Genomic DNA, 25,686 nt, shown 5'->3' with positions numbered 1-25,686 from the left:
TAGACAATGCATAGAGAATAATTCAATAATAAATAAAAAAAAGATTACATCATTGCTTTTTTAAAGGACAATATTAGTAAGGACATTGAACAAGAGCACATAAATTTTAATTTCAAAAATTTAATCTTTTTTCTATTTTGAGAAAAATAATTAATGAAACTTTTGAAGCATTTAATACCAGAACATACTTAACATCGGAAAAAATAATAAATTAAGACAATATGCTTACGTAATGATAATGAAGACTGCAGTTGTCGAATTTTTTTCATATCATTAGTCACAAAATTTTTCATATCAGCTACAGACATATTTCGAGTTTCCTAAAAAGTAAAAATATTCTCAAAGATATAAAGGGGAATATTTTAAAACATCACAGAATCGACATTGAGATTCATACAATGAACATATCAGTTGACAAGTATCTTTGTTATTATTAGTAAAATTTTTATTTCAATTATTAAAATTATTTTTTATCATTTTTAAAAAAGAAAAATTGCACAAATACTAGTACCTACTTACCGATTTGGTTTGCAATTCTTTCGCTCTGCTACTAAGAACGCCAAACACACTAGCAAAAAATGAGTTTCGAATTTCTGCAAAGATCTGAAAAATGGTATAATAAAATTGAAACTGCAGTAAAAATTTCAAAATTGTGATTTAAAATTACAAAGGCACTTTCAAAAGCAAAGGAAGTTTAGCTACATGCATTGAATAGTATTTAACAATTTCTATAATAGTAATATATTACAGAAAGAGAAAATGTAAACCTAGATAAATTTAAGTAGTACTAAATGAATTTCTAAATGACATTTTAAAACAAATTAGCAATCGTATCAGATTAGACAAAAAAAAAGCAATATAAATAAATAATTTATTAGTTTGAAGTTTGATTTGCAATAATTTACAAATCAATAAAATATAATAAATGGAATATAATAATATAATAAATGGAATATAATAATATAATAAATGGAATAAAATGTAAATAAATAAAGTGCATTCAATACATGTTTAGACACATAACTTTCAAAGTTTTAGAAGTCTCTTAAGTTGGAAGTAAACATTTATTTTATATTTTATAGCCTTACAATAAATTTTTTACGCAAAAACAATGCTAGTTTCAAGTCTTAACATAATTTGAAGGAACAGTAAATTAAATTAATAAAAGTAAACACAGGGTCAATATCTTGTAAATCCATCATATTAAAGTCAATAGACATATAATATATAAGATACAATATAATATATAAGACACATATAATTTTGACATATTTCACAGAACCTTTTTTATAATGGATAGTCTGTCCCAAATTACATGTATAATACAGCATATATTTTCTTTTTTCATTCTAATCATGCTAGTATAAATAAAGAAGGTTAAATTACTCTGCTTAAAATTTTGAAAGTTAATTTTTATATTCCCTCTAATGTTATATTCTAATTCATAAATGATTTCTTTATAACTTCTCACAATAATTATTTTTTAAATCAAATAGTTGTAAATGATAATATAAATTGAGTTGAAGAAAACATAGTAAAACATAGTTATGATAATCACGACTAAAGAAAATATAAAACATAAAACCTCTGGAAAGAAAACTTTCAACAAAAAATAAAATTATAATTACCAAATCATTACTATTAAGCACCACTTTTATAGCATCATCTTTACCTGTGACTTCTTTAGGGAATATGATGCGGCCTATAAATTTAAATGTTTGTAAAAATAATTTTTTTAAAAATATAACAAGATTGCAAAATAAGTAAAAAAATAGTACTAAAAATTGTGTTATATAGAAAATGCAAGAATTTTCTACTTTGATACAAAAACTAAAATATAATAATTTATATCAAAAGCTTAAACGCTTTTAATATAATTACTTCCAATTATTTAGAAAAATAAAGCACTCTAATTTTAATATTTAATTCAATATTTTGCTAATTTAATTCAGTGCTAATTCATAGCAGATTTAAATTATGCTATGAAATTAAAGATGATTTTATTGTCAGCACTGAAGTAATGTTATTGAAAAATACAGCTTATTGTTTCTTTAATAAAAGTAAACTGCTGTTCTACTCAAAACATTTGAAAGTATGTTCTTCCTAAAGTCACAATTGTTATTTTGTTTTACATTTAAAACAACATAAATGAGTATCAATTATACAAAATAACCATATATTAATACAAAATAACCATAATTTAACCATACTTGCTTTAAATAGGGGAAAGGGGGATAGTGTGAACATATAGCTAAAGTGGACATCTAGAATAACTTTTCTATTTATTGGTGAAATCTCCTCTGTGAGATATTGTAAATTGACAACACTGGTGTACATTTCCATGTCCAGTTGTGTAATCACACAGTAAATACTTTAGTAGAAATTTGTTAAAAAGGTTTCAAAGGGAATTAGTAAAAAACGTTTCAAATTTTCTCTTTACACTATTATTAATACTTTTTATTTTCTGAATTTGAACTGAAGGTGATATTATGTTTAAAATGATACTGTTTTTTTTAACCTATTCTAATATTAACTTTTGCATTTTATAGTTTCAATTAATCAGCATTAGGCAAAAATAATGTATGTTTTCTTTGAGTTAGTGTAGACACATGCAATATGAGCTAGTGTGGGTATGCTTGAAGTGGGTTTTCTCATTTGTAAGTTAACAACTTTTGTTTTTATTTTTCCTTTAAATGACATCATTTTGATATAAATAAAATGAAACTTTTTGATAACACTGCTTCAGTAACAGTTAATGATTTTGTGCTAGTTAAAAAAAGTAAATAAAAAGCAGTGTTGTGGTATTGGTAGAGTGGAAGTTGTTTATAGATTTAGAGATTATGATGTTCAATTCTTAAGAGACAGATAGATATAGTTCTTCTAATCATGAATCTTTCATTTTTCCAGGGAAAAAAGCATTTCTCAAATTTCAAGTGAAGAAACAGTTCCTAAACTTCTTTCACTGTGCCAGGACACAGGATCTCAATACACATTTAAAATTGATATTTAAATTTTTGTTGATAAAAAGAAAAAAATTCAAAATATTTAGCAATTGAACCAAATTGAATGATGGTTTTTTAATGTATTGATTTGCATTCAAAATGTCTTTTAATAGAGCAAAATGGTCCATTACAAATTAATATTTTAAATAATATATGCAATATTTATCCTCTAATAAGGCTTAGATTGAAATTAATTTCATTTTGGCTACAGAAATACCTTTCTGAGTTATAATAAATGACTACTTAACATGTTATCAAGATTGTCCACACTAGTCCCATGTAGTGAGGACAAAAACAACCTTTTTCTTAAAAAAAAATATTATGAAAAAGCTAAGCGTTCTAAGTCAAGATATAAATCTGAATGCAGTTAAACGTCCAAATAATCGTTAAAAAACTACTTCATGAGTTAAAAATTATATTTAATACGACTTTTTGATCAATTTGTAAAAAATGCTCACACTAGGTCCCTTCTCCCCCATAAGTAAAAACAACATTGCTACAAAAACACCCTAAGTTATCTTAATATCTATGAGTTAACTTGGTTAGAATATGCTATTTCAGAAAAAAAAATATTTAGTAATTAACAGAACTCTTTGTCTTTAAATGTAATTGAAAACTCCAATGCTCCTACAGTGAAATTCAATAAAGTGAATTTTTCTCTAACACAAAACCTTTCATAGTTTTGAATAACTTCTATTTTTTTAATCTGTAATTTCATAGCAGCGGTGCTAAAATAGATGAATATGAAAAATTAATTTTAAGCTTGAGACCAAACATATTTTTAACTATTTTGTATGTAAATAAGGTTTGTTGCATGGTGCTAAAAAAGCAGCAGAAAAGAAATAGAAAGTTTTCAGTTTAAGCTACTTGTTTTCTTTCAAAAACCTATTGCTATTTTGTTAAAAAAAAGAAGTTGCTGTAGAAATAGCACAGAAGCATTGTCAATAATAAAATCAATGATATACATTAACAAAAATATTATTAGTAACTTTTTAAGTAAATCAGTGGGTGATAGTTTCTGTGACTTATTGAACGAGTCCTAAAAATATTTAGCTAACACAAGCACAATCATTAATAAAAAAACAGCACAACGAGATAAAGAAAAAAATTAAAAGAAATAGTCAAATTTTTTTGAACATCTCAAAATTAGTTTTTAGACTGGATATTTGATTCAAAGGTGAACAATAACCCATTATAGGAATTGGAAATGATGTAAACCTTGCTGATGTTTTAAATAAAAGTTATCTTGATTCGGTAGATAATAAATGTGATGAAATAAAATAAATAATTTGATTTTTTTTCACTATAATGAATCTCAAATCTGAAGTGCCTGTTATTTGATGTTCTTGCAATTATAATCTATACAACAGTTTGCACAGCCCTCTAATTTGTGTAAATTTAGTTTTAATACATTAAAATATAACAATAAAGGTATTTTGTATAATTATAAATTTTTAAGCCAAAAAACTCACTGCTGTTTATTCCAAATGCTTCATCTAACATTCCTTCATAGGTAAGTTGAGAAAGAAGTACAGAAACAAAGTCTATATCTGTAATATAGATAAAAAGAGCAACTGTTAATATATTCAAAGGAAAAAAATAATATTTCAACAACAGGCTTAAAGTGTTCCACATATTAAGACTTTTAATAAAGAATTGAATATCTAAACAACTATATTTCATACTTTTTTAAACATAGAGGAAAAATTTATTTCATTTTATTTCCCTATTGATTTCAATAACTTAAAGAACATTTTAACTTTTTTACAAACTAATTTTTATTTTGCTTTTTTCAAATTTAAGAACAATTTTTTCCAAATTACATTATTTTTTCAAATTTTTTAAATACAATTATTAGTAATAATAAATTGCAAGTAATTTGGAAAGATAAACTGAGATGAAAAAATAAAAACTAGTTGTAATTGGAACAAACCTCACTCATAGCACATTTAACGGCAACTAAATAGTTTTTATTTTTTTGAATACAGTTAAAAACTTAAAAAGGTGTTTTCCTTAATTTAAAATCTGAAAATTACACACATATATATATATAAAAGTTACTTCTTAAAAATTGTTCNTGATTACAAGTAATTGATTACTGTAATCAAAATTGTAATCATGATTACAGCTGTAATCAAAATTTTTTGAAAGTTGTAATCACGATTACAAGTAATTGATTACTTGTAATCGTGATTACAAGTAATTGATTACATAGCTGTAATTATCTGTAATTAATTACAGTTGTAATCGATTACTGTAATCAACGGCCAACTCTGCCACATACATATGCATATACGCAAACATATTCCACATCCACATTCAGATACAATTATCATGAGCACGCATACACACACTAATATAACATTACTGTTATGTATTTCATGCGCCTCACGTTCTTCGTTTTTCAAATTTTTTTTTAATTATTACTCTCCACTACAAAAACGTGGTTTTTAAAAATATTATTTTTTATTTTGAATTTTTTATTCTAATCATGCTAGTGTAAATAAAGAATGTTCATAAGAACAGAATATAGAATCATGCAAGTGTAAATAGAGAAGGTACTTTGTTTAAAATGCTGAAAGTTAATTTTTATATTCCCTCTGTTATATTTTAATTCATAAATGACTTCTTCAAAACTTCTCACCATAATTATTTTTTAAATCATATAGTTGTAAATCATATAGTTGTAAATGATAATATAAATTGAGTTAAAGAAAACATAGTAAAAATCATTATAAGTAATAATGATCATGGCGACTAAAGAAAATATAAAATTATAATTACCAAATCATTACTATTAAGCACCACTTTTATAGCATCATCTTTACCTGTGACTTCTTTAGGGAATATGATGCGGCCTATAAATTTAAATGCTTGCAAACATAATTTTGTTAAAAATATAACAAGATTGCAAAATAAGTAAAAAAATAGTACTAAAAACTGTATTACATAGAAAATGTAAGAATTTTCTACTTTGATACAAAAACTAAAATATAACTATTTATATTAAAAGCTTAAATGCTTTTAATATAATTACTTCCAATTATTCAGAAAAATAATGTACTCTATTTTAATATTTAATTCAATATTTTGTTAATTCAATTTAATGCTAATTCATAGCAGATTTAAATTATGCTATAAAATTAAAGATGATTTTATTGTCAGCACTGAAGTAATGCTGCTGAAAAATACAGATTATTATTTCTTTAATAAAAGTAAACTGCTGTTCTACTCAAAGCATTTGAAAGTATGTTCTTTCTAAAGTCACTATTATTATTTTGTTTTACATTTAAAACAACATAAATGAGTACCAATTATACAAAATTATTAGAAGTTTAACCATATTTGCTTTAAATAGGGGAAAGGGGGATATTGTGAACATGTAGCTAAAGTGGACATCTTGAACAACTTTTCCATTTATTGGTGAAATCTCCTCTGTGAGATATTGCAAATCGACAACACTGGTATACACTTCTATGTCCAGTTGCGCAATCACACAGTAAATACTTTAGTAGAAATTTGTAAAAAAGGTTTTTACGGTAATTTGTAAAAAAATGTTTCAAATTTTCTCTTTACTCTTTTATTAACTCTTTTTATTTTCTGAATTTGAACTGAAGGTGATATTATGTTAAAAATGATACTGTTTTTTACTTATTTTAATATTAACTTTTGCTCTTTATAGTTTCAATCAATCAACATTAGGCAAAAATAAACATATGTTTTCTTTGGGTTAGTGTAGACACATGCAATATGGGTTAATGTGGACATGCTTGAAGTGGATTTTTTTCATTTGTAAGTTAACAAATTTTGTTTTTATTTTTCCTTTCAACGACGCCATGTTAACATAAATAAATTGAAACTTCTGGATAACACTGATTCAATAACAGTTAGTGACTTTGTGTTAGTTAATTTTTTTTTTAAAAAGTAAAAAAATAAATTAAAAAAAAGCATTGTTGTGGTATTGGTAGAGTGGAAGTCGTTTACAGATTTAGAGATTACGATGCTCAATTCTTAAGAAAAAGATATAGTTCTTTAATCATGAATCTTTCATTTTTTCAGGAAAAAAAAACATTTGTCAAATCTCAAGCGAAGAAATAGTTACTAAACATCCATCACTGTGCCAGGACTGTATCTCAATACACATTTAAAATTAACATTTAAATTTTTGCTGATAAAATGAAAAAAATTCAAAATATTTAGCAATTAAATAATGGTTTCTAAATGTATTGATTTGAATTCAAAATGTCCTTTAATATAGTAAAAGGGTCCATTACAAATTAATATTTTAAATAATATACGCCAATATTTATCCTCCAATAAGACTTAGATTGAAATTAATTTCATTTTGGCTACAGAAATACCTTTCTGAGTAATGACTACTTAACATGTTATCAAGATTGTCCACATTAGCCCCATGTAATGAGGACAAAAACAACCTTTCTCGTAAAAAAAAATATTATGAAAAAGCTAAGCAGCATTTTAAGTCCAGATATAAGTCTGAATGCAGTTAAGCATCCAAATGAACGTCAAAAAATTACTTCATGAGTTAAAAATTATATTTAATACGATTTTTTGAAAAATTTGTAAAAAATGTCCACACTAGGTCTCCCTCTCCCCCATAAGTTAAAATAATATTGCCACAAAAACTCTCTGAGTTAACTTAATATCTATGAGTTAATATGGGTAGAATATGCTATATCAGAAAAAAAAATAATAATTTAGTAATTAACAGAATTCTTTGTCTTTAAATGTAATTGAAAACTTCAATGCTCTTACAGTGAAATTCATTATAGTGAATTTTTCTCTAACACAAAACCTTTTATAGTTTTGAATAACTTCTAGTTTTTTCATCTGTAATTTCACAGCAGCTTAACTAAAATAGATGAATATGAAATCTTAATTTTAAGCTTCAGACCAATCATATTTTTAACTGTGTATATAAATAAGGTTTGTTGTATGGTGCTAAAAAAGCACCAGGAAAGAAATAGGAAGTTTTTAGTTTAAGCTACTTGTTTTCTTTCAAAAACCCATTGCTATTTTTTTAAAAGAAAGAAGTTGCTGTAGAAATAGCCCAGAAGCATTGTCAATAATAAAATCAATGAAATATTAACAAAAATATTATTAGTAACTTTTTAAGTAAATCAGTGGGGGATAGTTTTCGTGTCTTATTGAAAGAGTCCTAAAAATATTTAGCTAACACAAGCATTAATAATAAAAAAGACAAAAAAAAAAAACAAAACATTGCCTTTTTGTACAAACTNAAAAAAAAAAAAAAAAAAAAAAAAAAAAAAAAAAAAAAAAAAAAAAAAAACAGCGCAACGAGATAAAGAAAAAAAATAAAAGAAGCAGTAAAATTTTTTTTGAACATTTCATAGTTACTTTTTAGTCTGAATATTTGATTTGAAGGTGTAAAATAACCCATTAATTACAGGAATTAGAAATGATATAAACCTTGTTGATGTTTTAAATAAATGTTATCTTGATTTGGTAGATAATAAATAATGTGATGAAATAAAATAAATCTTGCTATTATGATTCATACAACAGTTTGCACAGCCCTTTAATTTGTGTAAATTTAATTTTAACATATTAAAATATAACATTAAAGATAAATTGCATAATTATAAATTTTTAAGCCAGAAAACTCACTGCTGTTTATTCCAAATGCTTCATCTAACATTCCTTCATAGGTGAGTTGAGAAAGAAGTACAGAAACAAAGTCTATATCTGTAATATAGATAAAAAGAGCAACTGTTAATATATTCAAAGGAAAAAAATAATATTTCAACAACAGGCTTAAAGTGTTCCACATATTAAGACTTTTAATAAAGAATTGAATATCTAAACAACTATATTTCATACTTTTTTAAACATAGAGGAAAAATTTATTTCATTTTATTTCCCTATTGATTTCAATAACTTAAAGAACATTTTAACTTTTTTACAAACTAATTTTTATTTTGCTTTTTTCAAATTTAAGAACAATTTTTTCCAAATTACATTATTTTTTCAAATTTTTTAAATACAATTATTAGTAATAATAAATTGCAAGTAATTTGGAAAGATAAACTGAGATGAAAAAATAAAAACTAGTTGTAATTGGAACAAACCTCACTCATAGCACATTTAACGGCAACTAAATAGTTTTTATTTTTTTGAATACAGTTAAAAACTTAAAAAGGTGTTTTCCTTAATTTAAAATCTGAAAATTACACACATATATATATATAAAAGTTACTTCTTAAAAATTGTTCTAAATAGATATGTTTACAATATTTTTTCAAAATGAAGTCTAAAAACACACAAAAGATTCCAAATCAATATTTAAGTGAAGAAATTTAAAAAAAAAATCTAATGAGCCACTGCAATGACAGAAACCTGATTAAAAACATTAAAACCAGTTTGATTGCTGAAGAAAACTATAAAGTGTTTTTAATAATTATTTTCGACTTTCGCTAACTTCCTTTTGGAATTTAAATGGGTTTTAATGATTTTAATCTTGCCATCTATCCTGACTCGACAAATTTTGTGAACATTTTACTTTCTTTCCCTATTTTCAATATTGATTCATAATTCTAAAGGTTTGTATATTTTTTACTTAGTTTTTGATAGGAATTTTTTTAAAAAAAGACATTAAAAGCAGTGATTACATATAAAATATGTATGTACAGAAAAAGTAATAATTATTGAGCTCATAAAAGAGTCAAATACAAATTAATAGCACTGATGCTACATACCTCTGTCAAGAATAATTAGGTGGGATATCCTGTCAGTTTGTTGTGAATCATTGACAGTTTCTTCTGAAATTTGTTTCATTAGATCAACAACCATCTGTAATAAAACAATTCAATGACTATTTATGATTTAAATATAATATTAAAATAATTTATTTGCAATATACAGCAATATAATAAATTTATATAAACTATAAATGAAATTTTATTAATATTTTCAAATTTGAAATCATTATCGATATACTAAGTACAAGTTTTTAGAATTTCTATAAGATTTTCTTAAATGCACATGCAAAAACATTTAGAAACTTTTGTAAAGCAAATATATTGAAGATCATCAATTGCTTCAACTGTTGAACTTCATAAATTATAATTAATTGTAAATATTACTAAAGCTTGGATTTTAAGTGCTGAGAGAAGTCTTTAACAAATTAAGCCATATTTTTTACATGTTACACAGCTAGGGATTCTGCTTATGAGTTATAGGGCGTCAAGCACGACGAACATTTTAGAAGAGACATAAAAAGAGTTATGACGCCAGTCCTGGAATGCATATTTATCCAAAATTAATAAAAAATAGTATTCCGGCAGATTTATGTGACAAAATTGTAACTAAACTTTTAATATACATAAAAAATTCATTTTCTTCTTTATTAATAGTTGAAGGAGGAAATTTGAATAATTCTAAGTATTAAATTGTTGTTGAGTATCAATTCATTACTTTTTCTTGCTGCAACCAGTCCTAATTAAAAGTATTTAGTGTTGAAACATAACTTTTCTTGTTTTGACTGTCAATAAATAGAATAAAATATTTCAATATTATAGTAAGTATTCAACTATAATGGACAATAATATATATGGATAATTGTATTAGACAAATAAATGCATTCTATTATAATATTTGAAATAAAATACTTCAAAATGCTCAAATTAAGAAATGGATAAAGATATCTTAAATAGGTCCCCACTTTCAGTAAAAAGAGACAAAGAAATTTAAAAGTCTTAGGACCTAAGATCCATAGTCTACTAAGTCAGGCAGAATCACTAGAAATCAATATTTAAACATTAGTGCTTTTTATTTTAATTTCCAGCAGTGAACTGCCATAAAGTTCTTAGCCTCTGCACATCTTTCTTGTCCAAATATTTTAGGAATGGATCCACAAATTTTACATAACTGTGCAAGGCAATCAATATTTTAACATTAATTTTTTCATCTTAATTTCTAGCAGTCAACTGCTATAAAGTTCTTTACCTCTGCACATCTTCCTTGTCCAAATATTTTAGGAATGGGTCCACAAATTTTACATAACTGTACAAGAGCAGTTGCAGCTGTATGTATGTAAGAAAGATCACCTTTCTAGAAATAAAAAGTTTAGTTACAATTAAGCGAATAACATTACAACCAAAATAAAACTTATATATTAAATAAAATGTAACGTTTAACACTATAAAAGGTATAGATTACAAAATATTTAAAAAGCAGAAAAAACAATGAAGGGGAAAAAAAACCTTAAAAAAAAACATAATCAGTTAAAATACATACATAATCATTTTCAGACAAAAATTAATTAACTTTCATTAAACCTTAATAAATAAATAGGTGAATCTCAGTAATTTAAAAACATAAACTTTATTTAATTTGAAATACAGAATAAGAACAGAATTAAGTAAACTTAAAGGAGCCTGAGGAGCAGTTTTTCTTTTAATTTAGTTTTACAAATGTTTTTGGTAGCTTTTAAACACAAAACACATGTATAAGTATTGAAATATTACTTAAGAGTAAAAAGCAGCTATAGTAATGATTTCTTCTTTTAAATCTAAAACTTTATAACTAATATAAGTAATAAAAAATTGTTCAAATCAAAGCGCTATCAAATTGCATGATTGCTATCCATTTATACTTTTTAATAAAAAATAAACAAATAAAAATAATTTCAAAATAATTTTTAAGTATTGAAATATTTTTTGTTGTAAATTTATCAAGGCTACACTGTAGATATCAAGAGTCTAAAAGTAGATATATAAAAGTAAATATTACTGATACATTAATCAATACCAACATAAAATATAAATTGCTTTGTTTTTTACCAAGTAAAAAGCATTGAAAAAGTCTGGTAATTCCAATGAAAATAAGTCTTTGTCAAGAGCAAAAAAGCAAATTGGCAGTTCAATTTGTGTTATATAACCATAAACACCTTCCCTTTCTAAAACAAGTTCACTGCGAAAATTCTGCAAAAGAATGTAAAAAAAAAAGATTTAAAAAAAGATTTATAGTTACATTATATATTTAGGGCACATGTTACAAAAACATCATAACTCAGAATATTTATAAAAATGAATGCTTATTTACCAACAATATAGAAATAGAACTCTAGAATAATAATAAATTTGGTTTGCTACAGTGGAGCTTTAAAATTGTAGTACATATTTACACTATGAACAGATGCTTAATGCACTTGTTTATATAAACATATATATATATAACGTCGTTGCCGAGTGGAAGGATTAAAAGAGGGCTTAGGCTGGGAAGGAGGGTACAAAATTTATTTATTAATTATTACACAGAGCAGCCATGAGAGTGTAAAAGTGTACATGAAAAGTTGCGCTCCTCGGTTATATGTTAGGGAAAATCTTGCAAAGTAAAATCCGTAAAATGTTTCAATTTAGGGAAAGAGGGAAATCTTAGAAATTGTAATTGGTTTATCAAATGGGTCGAGAGTTTCCCACAGAGAACAAAAGAAAAAATATCCTGCTTTTAATTAAATGCATGCTTGAGCCAAAAATAGATTTAAGAACAGGATGTGGCTTTTAAAAGTGTGAGAAAGTATTTCGATTAGAATAATTAATTAGGATAACATAAAAAAGATCAATTGAAGCTTTTTATGTTATATGTATGTATATATATATATATATAAAAATTTATAAAGGTTTTACATATGTTGTTAATATAATTAGGTAAAAGTAAAAGAGAAGATAGTGGTGCAGTACATATTAAGTTGCATAATTAGAGGGATGATTAATATTTGGCTATGATCTGAAATGGTATTTCTATTATTTTTCTTACTCAACAGCATTCATTAAATTTGAAAAACATTTCTCGACTTCAACCTAAAATACTTTTAAAAAAAAAGTATATTATCAGAAAAGCTAATTTCAAATATTGAATCAATTGATAAGGTTATAAAAGTTTGTGAATTTTAAATAATTTGAGTAGATTTTATAGATTTTCTAAACCTAATTAAAAAAAAAAAAAAAACAGTACCCTAGTTTTGCATAGGATATTTCACAGTGGTAGCATAACAATGAAAATTTTTTTAAAAGCAGAGCTTTGTAAAATCCATGCACTAAAGCACACAAAAGCATTGTCACATAATTTTCAAATCTTTCAAATACCTGGTTTAACTATTTACTTGCCATTGTAAATATTTTTTAATCAAATTTATTAAATTTAAAAAAAAGAAAAAATATATATATATAAGTTGGCATTTATGTAATAGAACAAAAAAAAAAAAAAAAAAAAAAAAAAATCGGATCATGTAGAAAAATAAAATTCTGTAAATATTACTAAAATTACATATTTTAATAAGCTAACAATAAATAACTATAATCTGTTCCAAAATGGGAAAAGACTATAATAGCAAATATATTAGGTAGTCACAAGCTATTTGCTATATTTCTGCTTCATTTTACATTAAATCTATAGATCAAGTTAATTTCATTACAATTTCAATTCATAGAAAAATTAAAATCAAAGAATGTTTTTACCTTTCTTGGTACATGTATAACCCAAAATTTTTTATTGCTTTCAATTGATTTACTTGCATTAATATGATCAGCTATGATCTTTGCATTTTGTATAGAAGGTCTGATTACATACACACACCTGAAAAAGAATGTTTAAGCTCAACTGAATATTAAAAAAAGTCAAAAGCATTTTAAACAATTGTTTACATTAATATGGTCAGTTTTAATATTTATATTAGTAAAAAGTTATTATTTTCTTTCAACATAGCCACATATAAAAATAAATTTAAGCTTTATTGAATAATAATAACGGACCAAGAATATATTAAATAATACAAAAACAATTTCCTTTTTATTTAACAATGTCTATAAATTTGTGATATTTTTTTAAAAAAATCTTTATTGAACTTAAAACAACATTTAAAAAGGTTTAAGAATTGTTTTCGAAACTCCATTGTTTTATATACTAATAACATATAAAAAATTTTTATTACATTTTTGCATATAAGAATCAAGTAACAATTTTTTAAATTCAAATGAGAAAGTAAAATTTAAGGTTACATTTAAAAATATTTTGAAAGTAAAATAAATGAAACTATATGAACTTTTATTTAAAATGAAAAATATATTTAGTATTTTACATATAATTAAACAAATTGTCACTAAACCTTCTGGTAAAATTAAATTATTAAGTTATACCTAATGTTCTACATATAAAGTTAAATGTAGTATATATAAATGATAATATAAAATTCTTATTTACATTTTGCATCAGAGGTGCTAACCTTTAGATGAATAATTTATATTACGAATGTGTCTAAATTTATACAATCAGCATTACAATGTTATTTTATATACCTCTTATAAAAGCAACAAATAAAATACAAATGAGATAAATAAAATAAGGGATATATACTTTTCAGTAGCTCCAGGAGTAGCACCAGATTCTAATTTGAAAACTTTTTGAACATTACAACTCTAAAAAAGAGGGGAAAAAATGAATGTAATTCAAATTTAAAATATGCAAAGACTTTGATAATCATTTTAGAATTAAACTAAACATATTAATAAAATATTAAGTTAATTAACAAAATGCTGTATGAATGACCAGAATTAGAATATATGTACTAAAATCAAAAAAATAAAGTTTATGACAAGCAAATAAGTACAAAAAATAATAAAAAAGAAATAGTCAAAATNTTTCTTGTCCAAATATTTTAGGAATGGATCCACAAATTTTACATAACTGTGCAAGGCAATCAATATTTTAACATTAATTTTTTCATCTTAATTTCTAGCAGTCAACTGCTATAAAGTTCTTTACCTCTGCACATCTTCCTTGTCCAAATATTTTAGGAATGGGTCCACAAATTTTACATAACTGTACAAGAGCAGTTGCAGCTGTATGTATGTAAGAAAGATCACCTTTCTAGAAAAAAAAAGTTTAGTTACAATTAGGTGAATAACATTGCAACCAAAATAAAACTTCGATATTAAATAAAATGTAACGTTTAACATGATAAAAAGAATAGATTATAAAATTTTTAAAAAGCAAAAAAAAAAACAATAAAGGGGAAAATAACTCTCCCCCTCCCCCAAAAAATACATAATCAGTTAAAATACATACATAATCATTTTCAGACAAAAATTAATTAACTTTCATTAAACCTTAATAAATAAATAGGTGAATCTCAGTAATTTAAAAACATAAACTTTATTTAATTTGAAATACAGAATAAGAACAGAATTAAGTAAACTTAAAGGAGCCTGAGGAGCAGTTTTTCTTTTAATTTAGTTTTACAAATGTTTTTGGTAGCTTTTAAACACAAAACACATGTATAAGTATTGAAATATTACTTAAGAGTAAAAAGCAGCTATAGTAATGATTTCTTCTTTTAAATCTAAAACTTTATAACTAATATAAGTAATAAAAAATTGTTCAAATCAAAGCGCTATCAAATTGCATGATTGCTATCCATTTATACTTTTTAATAAAAAATAAACAAATAAAAATAATTTCAAAATAATTTTTAAGTATTGAAATATTTTTTGTTGTAAATTTATCAAGGCTACACTGTAGATATCAAGAGTCTAAAAGTAGATATATAAAAGTAAATATTACTGATACATTAATCAATACCAACATAAAATATAAATTGCTTTGTTTTTTACCAAGTAAAAAGCATTGAAAAAGTCTGGTAATTCCAATGAAAATAAGTCTTTGTCAAGAGCAAAAAAGCAAATTGGCAGTTCTATTTGTGTTATATAACCATAAACACCTTCTCTTTCTAAAACAAGTTCACTGCGAAAATTCTGCAAAAGAATGTAAAAAAAATTGTAGTTACTACACTATATATTCAGGGCACATGTTACAAAAACATCATAATTCAGGATATTTATTGTAATTTTTGATTTAAAGAAGAAAAAATGCATGTTTATTTATCAACAATATAGAAATAGGACTCTAGACCAATAATAAATTTGGTTTGCAACAGTGGAGCTTTAGAATTGCAGCATATATTTACACTATGAACAGATGCATAATGCACTCTTTTATATATATATATATCTGAAAATTTATAAATGTTTTAAATATGTTGCTAATATAATTAGGTAAAAGTAAAAGAGAAGATAGTGTTGCATTACATATTTTAATAAGAGCCATGATTAGAGGGATGATTAATATTTGGCTATGATCTGAAAGGTTATTTTTATTATTTTTCTTACTCAACAGTATTCATTAAATTTGAAAAACATTTCTCGACTTCAACCTAAAATACTTTAAAAAAAAAGTATGTTAAAAGAAAAGCTAATTTCAAATATTGAATCAATTGATAAAGTTATAAAAGTTTCTGAATTTTAAATAATTTGAGTAGATTTTATAGATTTTTTAAACCTAATTTAAAAAAACTAATACCTTAGTTTTGCATAATGTATTTCAGATTGGTAGCAAAACAATGAAATTTTTTTTAAAAGCAGAGCTTTGTAAAATCCTTGCCGAAGCACACTAAAGCATTGTCACATAATTATCAAATCTTTCAAATACCTGCTTTAATTATTTACTTGCCATTGTAAAAAATTTTTAATCAAATTTATTAAGATATAAAAACAAACAAACATATAAGTTGGCATTTATGTAATAGAACAGAAAAAAAAAATCAGATCATTTAGAAAAATAAAATTCTGATAAATATTACTAAAATTACATATTTTAATAAGCCAACATTAAATAACTATAATCTGTTCCAAGTCAGGAAAAGACTATAATAGTAAATATATTAGGTAGTCATAAGCCATTTGCTATATTTCTGCTTCATTTTACATTAAATCTATAGATCAAGTTAATTTCATAACAATTTTAATTCATAGAAAAATTAAAATCAAAAAATGTTTTTACCTTTCTTGGTACATGTATTACCCAAAATTTTTTATTGCTTTCAATTGATTTACTTGCATTAATATGATCAGCTATGATCTTTGCATTTTGTATAGAAGGTCTGATTACATACACACACCTGAAAAAGAATGTTTAAGCTCAACTGAACACTAAAAAAAAAGTCAAAAGCATTTTAAACAATTGTTTGCATTAATATGGCCAGTTTTAATATTTATATTAGTAAAAAGTTATTTTTTTTCTACATAGCCACTTATAAAAATAAATTTAAGCTTTATTGAATAATAATAACAGACCAAGAATATATTAAATAATACAAAATAGAATTTCCTTTTTAAAATAACAATGACTATAAAATTATGATTTTTTAAAAAATCTTTATTGAACTTAAAACAACATTTAAAAAGGTTTAAGAATTGTTTTTGAAACTACATTGTTTTATATACTAATAATAGATCCAAATTTCTTATTAAATGTTTGTATATAAGAATCAAGTAACCATTTTTTAAATTCAAATGAGAAAATGAAATTTAAGGTTACATTTAAAATTATTTCAGAAGTAAAATAAATGAAACAATGTGAACATTTATCTAAAATGAAAAATATTTTACATATAATTAAATAATTTGTTACTATTCCTTCTGGTAAAATTAAATTATTAAGTTATTCCTAATGTTCTACATATAGAGTAAAATGCAGTAAATGATAATATAAAATTCTTATTTAATATTTTACATCAGAGGTGCTAACCTTTAAATAATGTATAACATGAATGTGTCTAAATTTATACAATCAATACTACAATGTTATTTTAAATAACTCAATATATATAATATATAAAAGCAACAAATAAAATACAAATGAAAGAAATAAAATAAAGGATATATACTTTTCAGTAGCTCCAGGAGTAGCACCAGATTCTAATTTGAAAACTTTTTGAACATTACAACTCTAAAAGAGAGGGGAAAAAATTAATGTAATTCAAATTTAAAATATGTAAAGACTTTGATAATCATTTTAGAATTAAACTAAACATATTAATAAAATATTAAATTAATTAACAAAAGACTGCATGAATGACCAGAATTGGAATATATGCATTAAAATAAATAAAATAAAGTTTATGATAAGCAAACACTAGTTAAATGCCCACTGCATGAATAATTTCTTCTGGTTTGTACAATCAAATAAAATACAGACCTAGTCCTCTTGAATACTTAAAAAAATACACAAGAAGAAACTAATAATTAAAAATACAAAATATTTAAAGAAGAGAGAATTCATTTTGACAAAATACTATACAAAAACCACGATGGCTCAGTGCTTAAGGTACTGAGCTGTCATTGTGAAAGACTAAACTTTGATCCTCTGGTTTTAGATCCTAGTTTTAGATCAATAGGCAACAGCTGGTTAAGAAATTAAAGTCGGCTTGAGTGCAATTCTGACAATATTGTCACAATCATGCTTATGGTCAAAAATTGTGAAGCCTTAGTCTTCATGATAATTTTGGATAACAATGGGTTGTTGCAGAATGTTTTGATTTTTATTAAAAACTATATTACGTGTTTTTTTACTTAAAATAATAGCAGCACTTATGTTTTCATTTTTGAACATTTTAATTTTTAAAAAGACCCAAGAGCTTAGTAATATATATAATATGAATTCATACTAAGCAAAATAATCTTACCTTCAACTGACTAAAATTTGCTATATAGTCAAGAGAACAAATAAGCTGGCTATCCAGTACCAAATCCTTTGATCCAGAAATCTGAAAATTCAAATTTAGTAAATTAGTTGATTATAAAGTTTATTTCAAAGGATTATTTAATTAAAAAAAAATATTATGACTAAAACTTTTTGATAAAAGATTGCTAATTTTTATAACAATTACAGTTTTAATGAAGGAAATATAATTATATACTACCATATAGAAAATGTAATCATATACTACCATATAGAGCTACTTAATGTTTTAAACATGACATATTGTTAATGTGAAACTAAATAGAGAGCACAAAGAAAATAACGAAAGTTACATTGTTTCCGGTTTATTTTAAATTTTATTTTTTAGAGGCATAAGTGAAACAATAAATTTTAGATCTTCTGAAACTTCCAAGAATAAGATTATTACTTTCTTAAACGATATGGAGAACATAATTTGTTTAACAGTTAAATTACAGTTTAAATTATTCACAAAATAAACAACAATGAATTAACATATTTACTGAATTTAATAAACTAAAAAGTTTCCTGGCCGATGCATCTTTAATTACTGTGTATAAAAAATTTCTATCCGAACAAGCAGTCATGATTTTTGAATTCGAAACTACTTGTTTATAAATAAATAAGAACAGTAGTGCTTATGACAGTTAAGAAATGAACTCCAAAAAAATTGAAATAGTTTTTTTTTTATTAAAATTTAATATTTTTATGAATGCAAATGCCTGTTTTTATTAAAAATTTTATTTTATTCTCCTTGAAATTCACCAAATCATTCAATTTTGAAAGAGAAAGAAAATTATCTGACATTTGTAGCACGTAAACGGCAACAAAACAGTACGATTTGATATTTGTTGTTGTCGGTATTAGTTTTGTTATTCTTTTACAAGAAAAAATTTATATCCTTGGTTTTCATTAATTTTTCCTCACATGATAAAGAGAAATTTAAATAAGATAATATATTTTAAAAGTATTAATACTACTCTTAGAGTATGCCGCCTTGAGCTTTGATTTGAAGTATTTTTCTCTATTGAAGGCGTTACCGACTTACCGTCTGTTTAATTACTCTACAGTTTTTTTATCAAATAAAATTGTTAGCTATACGTTTTCAATCAAAAATTAAACAAACGAAAAACATCTTTTTTTCATCATGGCAACTTCAAGTAGGCTGCTTGGTTTTTCTTCATGATATTATTAATTATTTGTATTGCCTTCTAAATAATCTCACTGTGTAAGATCAAATCATGAATTTTATTTTTATTTTTAAAGAAAGTAAAAAGTTAGAATATGAAATGAATGTATCTTTGAATATTGTTCTATTAAAACGTTGTGATGCATGTATTTAAAATAATTTTCTACATTTCCTACTTTTTAAAGATTATTCTTGTTCAAGTTGCATAATTTTTTTTTTTTTTAACCAAACTATTATGTGCCATACATCGGTCAACTTGTCTCATATGTACGATGAGCAGTAGCTTTCCGTATCGTGATCTGTAGCAGAATAATCGCCAAGTTCTGGAAACTTCCGGGCAGTGGCTCTCAAAAAACTAAGGAAAAAAAATCGCACAAAGAAATCAACTCGAAAGGTATAACTCGTAGCCACCCTCAGGCAGACATTTACATGTTGTTTTTTTTTTAAGTTGGCAAATTTAAAATCTATTTGGCACCTTGGCGTTTGTAGTTGGCGTGACAGATCACAATACGGAAATATCCCCGCAGTGGCCAATCTCTTTCCATGAAAGCATGCTTTTAATCAATCAAGTAAGGATTATACACCTTAAGAAAAATTGGTAATTAATTATTATTTTAAGCAATCTTTACAAGATTCAGTAATAAGGGTTCTTAAATATTATTTTTTTAAATTATATAGTATTTACACAATTAAGTAAATAAGATTCTTTGACAGAAAATTTTTTTGCTTTGTCATAAGAGTTATTTATACTTTATGCATAAATAACTCTTATGCCAAAGCAAAAAAATTTTCTGTCAAAGAATCTCGTATAGATAACTTTTATGCTTTGGCATAAGAGTTATCTACACTTATCCTTTTTTTCATCATAACCAATATTTTGAAGTACTAACTCTACTTTTTAAAGTGTGAAGTCCATACTTTATTGTCTTCCGAATACATAGAAAATATGTATGTCCATTTTGCTTTAGAAAACTGGTGTAAGATGCTGAAATAACTAACAAAAATTGTTATTTCAGCACCTGACACCAAGCATTTTAAATCTGATCATTTGCTACTTGAATATCAATACGACAAATAATTGCTGTACTAATTATGCTTTAGCTGTAGTATTCATCAATTTTTGCAACTTACTTATTTTGCACCAATGAAAAAGCCGTAAAATTGATTTCATAAATCAAAGAGTATAGTTACACTTCAGAAAGTCACAGATAACTCACTAACAGTGTTTTAAGCAACAGTGATTCATAGTTACAAAGAAGTAGCAACACTTCAAAAGTGGAAAAATTCAGTTATTCCACTTTCTGTCATACAATTTTAAAAAGGCATTTAGGATCGTGAGGTATTATCTCTCAAGATGCTCAAAGAACTTTGAATTTTTAAAAAAAAAGTGTTTTCGTTGAAAAGTTCTTTTTTAAGATGCATTATTACTGATAATAGAAATTTTGAATCTGTGTTTTTTACACAGAAACAACTCATCAATTAATCAAAAAAAGCGAATCAAGACCAAAAACACAACATATTTACTGTTTTCTTCAATTGCTATTCAATTATATTATCTAAGCAAATATTTTCTTTTTTTCAAAATTGTGTTGGCTGTTCATCGCCAGTTATAAAATTATAAAATGAAAAAAATAATGGAAATTTAATTAAGTCAAAATTTTTTTCTAGTGTAATTGATAGCATTGAATTTGTACATATATTAATTCTTTCCCATAGAAAACTATTTTATGGTAGTTTGTTTCAGACTTATATTAATTGGACCCATTTCTGATTGGTTATGTTTCGCATCTATTGAAAAATACTGTAATCGAATAAAAATACTGATTTGTTTAGAAAAATTCATTTTGACATAATTTTGAGGAGTGATTTAAATATATATGGTCCTTTCCAGTGGAAAAAAATCATTCATTAATACACCATTTTATTCACCAAATTTAGAATTTCATTGCATTTGGCGAGGTGGCGAATGTTTAGTATGGGCCCTGTATATATATATAATATACCAATACAAAGTTCAGTACATACCAATCAAACTAAGCAAAACTCTTTACTCTTTTCGCTTTTAATTTTTATTTATTATTATTTTTTTTACATTTGCGACTTGTTATAAAACTTCGATTTTTACCCAATTTTTGTTTGATTTTAATCTGATTTCTGCAATAATATGAAAAAAATTGGGTATTATGGAAGCAAAAATCGGCAGTTAATTACAGCATGAAAAGAATAGATATTTTTTTCCTCAAGCCTTGCATAAAAGGATTATTACTGTCAAAAATCACTCAATTGCAGAGTGGGCAAAAATCTCCCAATTTGAAAAAGTTGCGTATTTGCGTTGAAGTTATCATGACTAAGTGATTAATCAAAAGCACGATTCGGAATTTGTGATTTTATTAATATTATATTAAAAATGAAATCTAAATTTTAAAAACTATGTGGGAAGTAAAAAAAAGTATGTGGAGCAAAAACTATGCCAAACTGTTGAAAATGCGATCAAGAAAACCGCTTGGACAGTAAAATTGATTCTAATTGAGGGCATAAAAAAGTAATTCTACAAATACGCGATTTGAAATTTCCTGTTTTCGATTATGAAGAGTTAAAAAACTGTGAAGATCAGTAACAATAACTGACAAAAATGCAATCGTAAATTAACGTGGTATTGCGGGTGAATCGTCAGTGAGTGCGAAATGCGCAATTCAAAGTTTGCTGTTCGAAATATCGTATTAAAACATTGAGATTTTCGAAATCAAGTAAAAATCTGTTTTAATAACTATAAAAAAAAACATCAGCAAAATCATGTGAATTCACTGTGGAATCGTCGTTAATCAAGAAATGATTACTTACTGAAATGTGGGATTTGGAATTTGCAGTATGTTATAATGGCATATTAAAATATCCTGCTTTTGAAAACCATGTAAAAATCAGTAACAAAGCTGTGAAAATAGCGCAACCACTTGGATTTATTTGTTGTTGATTGAAATTTAAGTTAATTATAGTCTATTAGTTATTTTTTGTATTGAATAATGATATTTTGATGTTTGTTTCCCTTAAAGACCTATTGTAAAAATCTTTCGCATCAAAGTTCCGACGATTCCGGATATGGGACTTTTCACTATATATATATATATCCTTGTACTGTCGCTTAAAAAAAATCTATTTTATTCAAAGAATTTAACTATTTATTATTAGTTTAGTTTTTTAATTGTTTTATATTGCAATTTTTCAGTTTTTGATATGAATCAAATTGAGCAAGAAGCTGCAACAACAGCAGCTAAACATGTTGCTAACATGTTACAAAGACCTGATCAATTAGAAAAAGTTGAAAAATACATGCATCGTGAAATGAGAAAAAAGGTAATAAAAACTTTTATAGATATAGTTATTATTTATTTATAGTGTCATATTTGTAGTGTTAATTAATAATAATATTAATAAAAAATTCAGTATATTGGGTGTGCAAACAGAATTTTTTCAACTTTTGCATTTTTCTATTGAATGTATTACGTGGATAATTGTTGTTCTACATTTCTTAAATTTCCTGATAAAAAATATTTATCCAGATTTGTCATAATTTTTTAGCTTTTTGTTCTGATTTTTTTACTTCTATTCAAAACTTCAATATTTCTGTTAATGAAAAAACATTTAAAAAAAAAAGGGCCATTTATAATTTTGATATGTTTTGATTTTTTATCACATAGAATTGTGTATAAGCATGTAAAACTTTTTTCAGAACTTATCAAATTTTTTTTTTTTAAACTAAATTAAGAACTTCATGTAACTTTAATATATTTAGTATGTGAAACCTGTGTTACTTAATCACCTCTAGAACAAAAATTTCATGGTTCGTTTACACATTTGATCAACTAAAAGAGGGATTTAATTGTTTTTGTATGTTTGGTACTTAATCATTATGATCCACTTAGACTGATGATCAATATTCAGTGGTGGTTAACTTAACAGGTTTTCCAAGGCAAGCAATTAATTTTTCTTCGAAGTTATCAGGTCATGGCATCAAAAGGTTTTTTTTAAGAGATTTCATTATTTTTGCTTTTCTTGTGGTTCTTGATGATGTAAATAATTTGTTTTAATTTTATTGATTAATTAGTATAGTCTTGTTCCCTGTGTACTACATTAAATATTTTTAATAAATGATAAAGTTTCTTTCTTACATCATAAATTTTGCATAATTATTATTTTTACATCAATCCGAGAATTTTTTTAAAATTTTGAATGAATTTTTGGCCCTTTGTCATTTAATTATTTCTATTGTGTGAATATGATACACATTTATTCTTTATTTAATTAATTCTTAATTATGATGGACTACAAAGTTTCAAAACATAGCAGTTTATCTAATTAATATCAAAACATAACAAATTTTATCTAAATTGGAAATATCAACAACTATATGGTTTTGATGAAACTAAAACTTCACCATAAAAGTAAATTTATAATAAAAATAAAATTGAAAGCTTGCTATTAACCATATTTGATCCATGATTGAATCCAATAATAAACTGGTGAGTGGGCAGAATAGTTGGCACAAATGGCATTTTTGAAATTCATCATGATGCCAACATAGCACAATTCAGCTATGAATAAAATTCTATAAAGTATTTTATCTATGAAAATCTTCACGTCTTTAAAAACTTTTGCAGGCATCTGTTGATGGAGTCCTCAAAACAGCCATGCAAACACAACTGGATGGTGTTCAAACAGGCTTAAGCCAATTAGAAGCTGCTTTGGCAGAAATTAAAGAAATAAACAAAGAGTAAGAGATTTAATTTTTGTCTTTAATAGATTAATCTATTATGTTAATATAATTAACTATGGATACTAACATTAAATTAAAATTATTTGTGTTTTCGAATAAAAGATATTCTGAATTTTAGAAGTTAGTGAATGTACACATCAGTCATGTTATGTATATATGGTACCGGTCAAAAGTTTCGACTCACTCTTGAGTTTTTAAAAATGACCATTACTATAAATATGCTATCTTTTCTCTAAATTAGAATATAAAGGAAAATTTGCTAGCTTACACGAATGTTGAAACTTTTCAAAGGTGAATAAAATATCTATTATATATTTTATTGTTTCCTTTTCATAGTGGTAATACAACATCTTTAATTGTATTTAGATTTTTGAAATTTGTATTTGTTTAATCTGCTTATTACAAAAATCTTTGAATATATAATGTAGTTTGATGTTAAAAAAACTGGACATTTAATTTACACTTTGGTCAGGAAATACATTTACATATTTTGCTATAAAAGTTGTAAATATTTTTTTGCGGGGAGGAAGTGCATTTTTTAAATCTTTAAATAATTTTTTTACTTTGTTAAACTTATATAGTTTTTTTTTTTTGAAAAACTGAATTTTAATATTTAAATGTATTATATGTAAATATTATATATATATATATATTTACGTTGAAAAAATGTAGAGAAAGCATGGAAGGAGATGTAACGATTTTTTTAAAGGAAAAAAAGGGTAAAGAAAATATATAAAAAATTTTTCTTAAAGTATTCAAAAAATAAGAAATAAATGGAAAAAAATTAAGGAAAAGATATAATCTCGTTACTAGCTCAGATGTTTATAACCGAAAAAAAGTGCTTTACGATATTGTATTAATGTAGCTAAAGCAAAATATATCAATACAATAGATTATACAATAGAATATCAAAACAGTTATCATACTATTGTATTTACATATTTTGCTTTGGCTATATTAATATAATATTAGAAATCACTTTTTTCGGTAATAATCATGTGGGCTGTTGACGAGATCATAATTTTTCTTCATTTTGCTGTTCGGTTTTTTTTTAAAGTTTTGAATACTTTTTAAATTTTAAATTTTTCTTTTTTTCCTTCAAAAACTCTTCACATCTTCTTCCATGTTTC

At 24.6% G+C, this 25,686-nt stretch overlaps 2 protein-coding genes across 3 annotated transcripts in view; one reads left to right on the top strand and one right to left on the bottom strand.

Annotated features, from left to right (window-relative positions):
* The window catches only part of LOC107437935 (vacuolar protein sorting-associated protein 33B), a 30,611-nt gene extending 11,388 nt beyond the window's left edge, over positions 1-19,223 (bottom strand). Inside the window, exons 1-11 of the mRNA XM_071180035.1 lie at positions 19,100-19,223; positions 18,562-18,642; positions 17,764-17,825; positions 16,878-16,995; positions 15,653-15,793; positions 14,805-14,909; positions 9,740-9,833; positions 8,652-8,729; positions 5,787-5,860; positions 520-603; positions 230-320 (exon numbers count right to left, since the gene is read on the bottom strand). Coding sequence (XP_071036136.1) covers positions 230-320; positions 520-603; positions 5,787-5,860; positions 8,652-8,729; positions 9,740-9,833; positions 14,805-14,909; positions 15,653-15,793; positions 16,878-16,995; positions 17,764-17,825; positions 18,562-18,642; positions 19,100-19,183 — 1,012 coding nt within the window. The 5' untranslated portion in view covers positions 19,184-19,223. The remainder of the gene's footprint in view (positions 1-229; positions 321-519; positions 604-5,786; positions 5,861-8,651; positions 8,730-9,739; positions 9,834-14,804; positions 14,910-15,652; positions 15,794-16,877; positions 16,996-17,763; positions 17,826-18,561; positions 18,643-19,099) is intronic.
* A 187-nt stretch (positions 19,224-19,410) lies between these two features.
* The window catches only part of LOC107437936 (Exocyst complex component Sec6), a 30,803-nt gene continuing 24,527 nt past the window's right edge, over positions 19,411-25,686 (top strand). Inside the window, exons 1-3 of one of the 2 annotated variants that reach the window (XM_043051677.2) lie at positions 19,411-19,756; positions 23,009-23,136; positions 24,441-24,553. In XM_043051677.2, coding sequence (XP_042907611.1) covers positions 19,744-19,756; positions 23,009-23,136; positions 24,441-24,553 — 254 coding nt within the window. In that variant the 5' untranslated portion in view covers positions 19,411-19,743. Of the gene's footprint in view, positions 19,825-23,008; positions 23,137-24,440; positions 24,554-25,686 lie in introns of both variants that reach the window. The other variant, XM_043051678.2, reaches the window with a different exon arrangement.

This window comes from Parasteatoda tepidariorum, chromosome 1 (genome assembly GCF_043381705.1).
Source record: "Parasteatoda tepidariorum isolate YZ-2023 chromosome 1, CAS_Ptep_4.0, whole genome shotgun sequence".
Taxonomy (NCBI): domain Eukaryota; kingdom Metazoa; phylum Arthropoda; class Arachnida; order Araneae; family Theridiidae; genus Parasteatoda; species Parasteatoda tepidariorum.
Note: the sequence above shows the minus strand (reverse complement) of the source record. Positions and strands in the feature narration are given on the sequence as shown.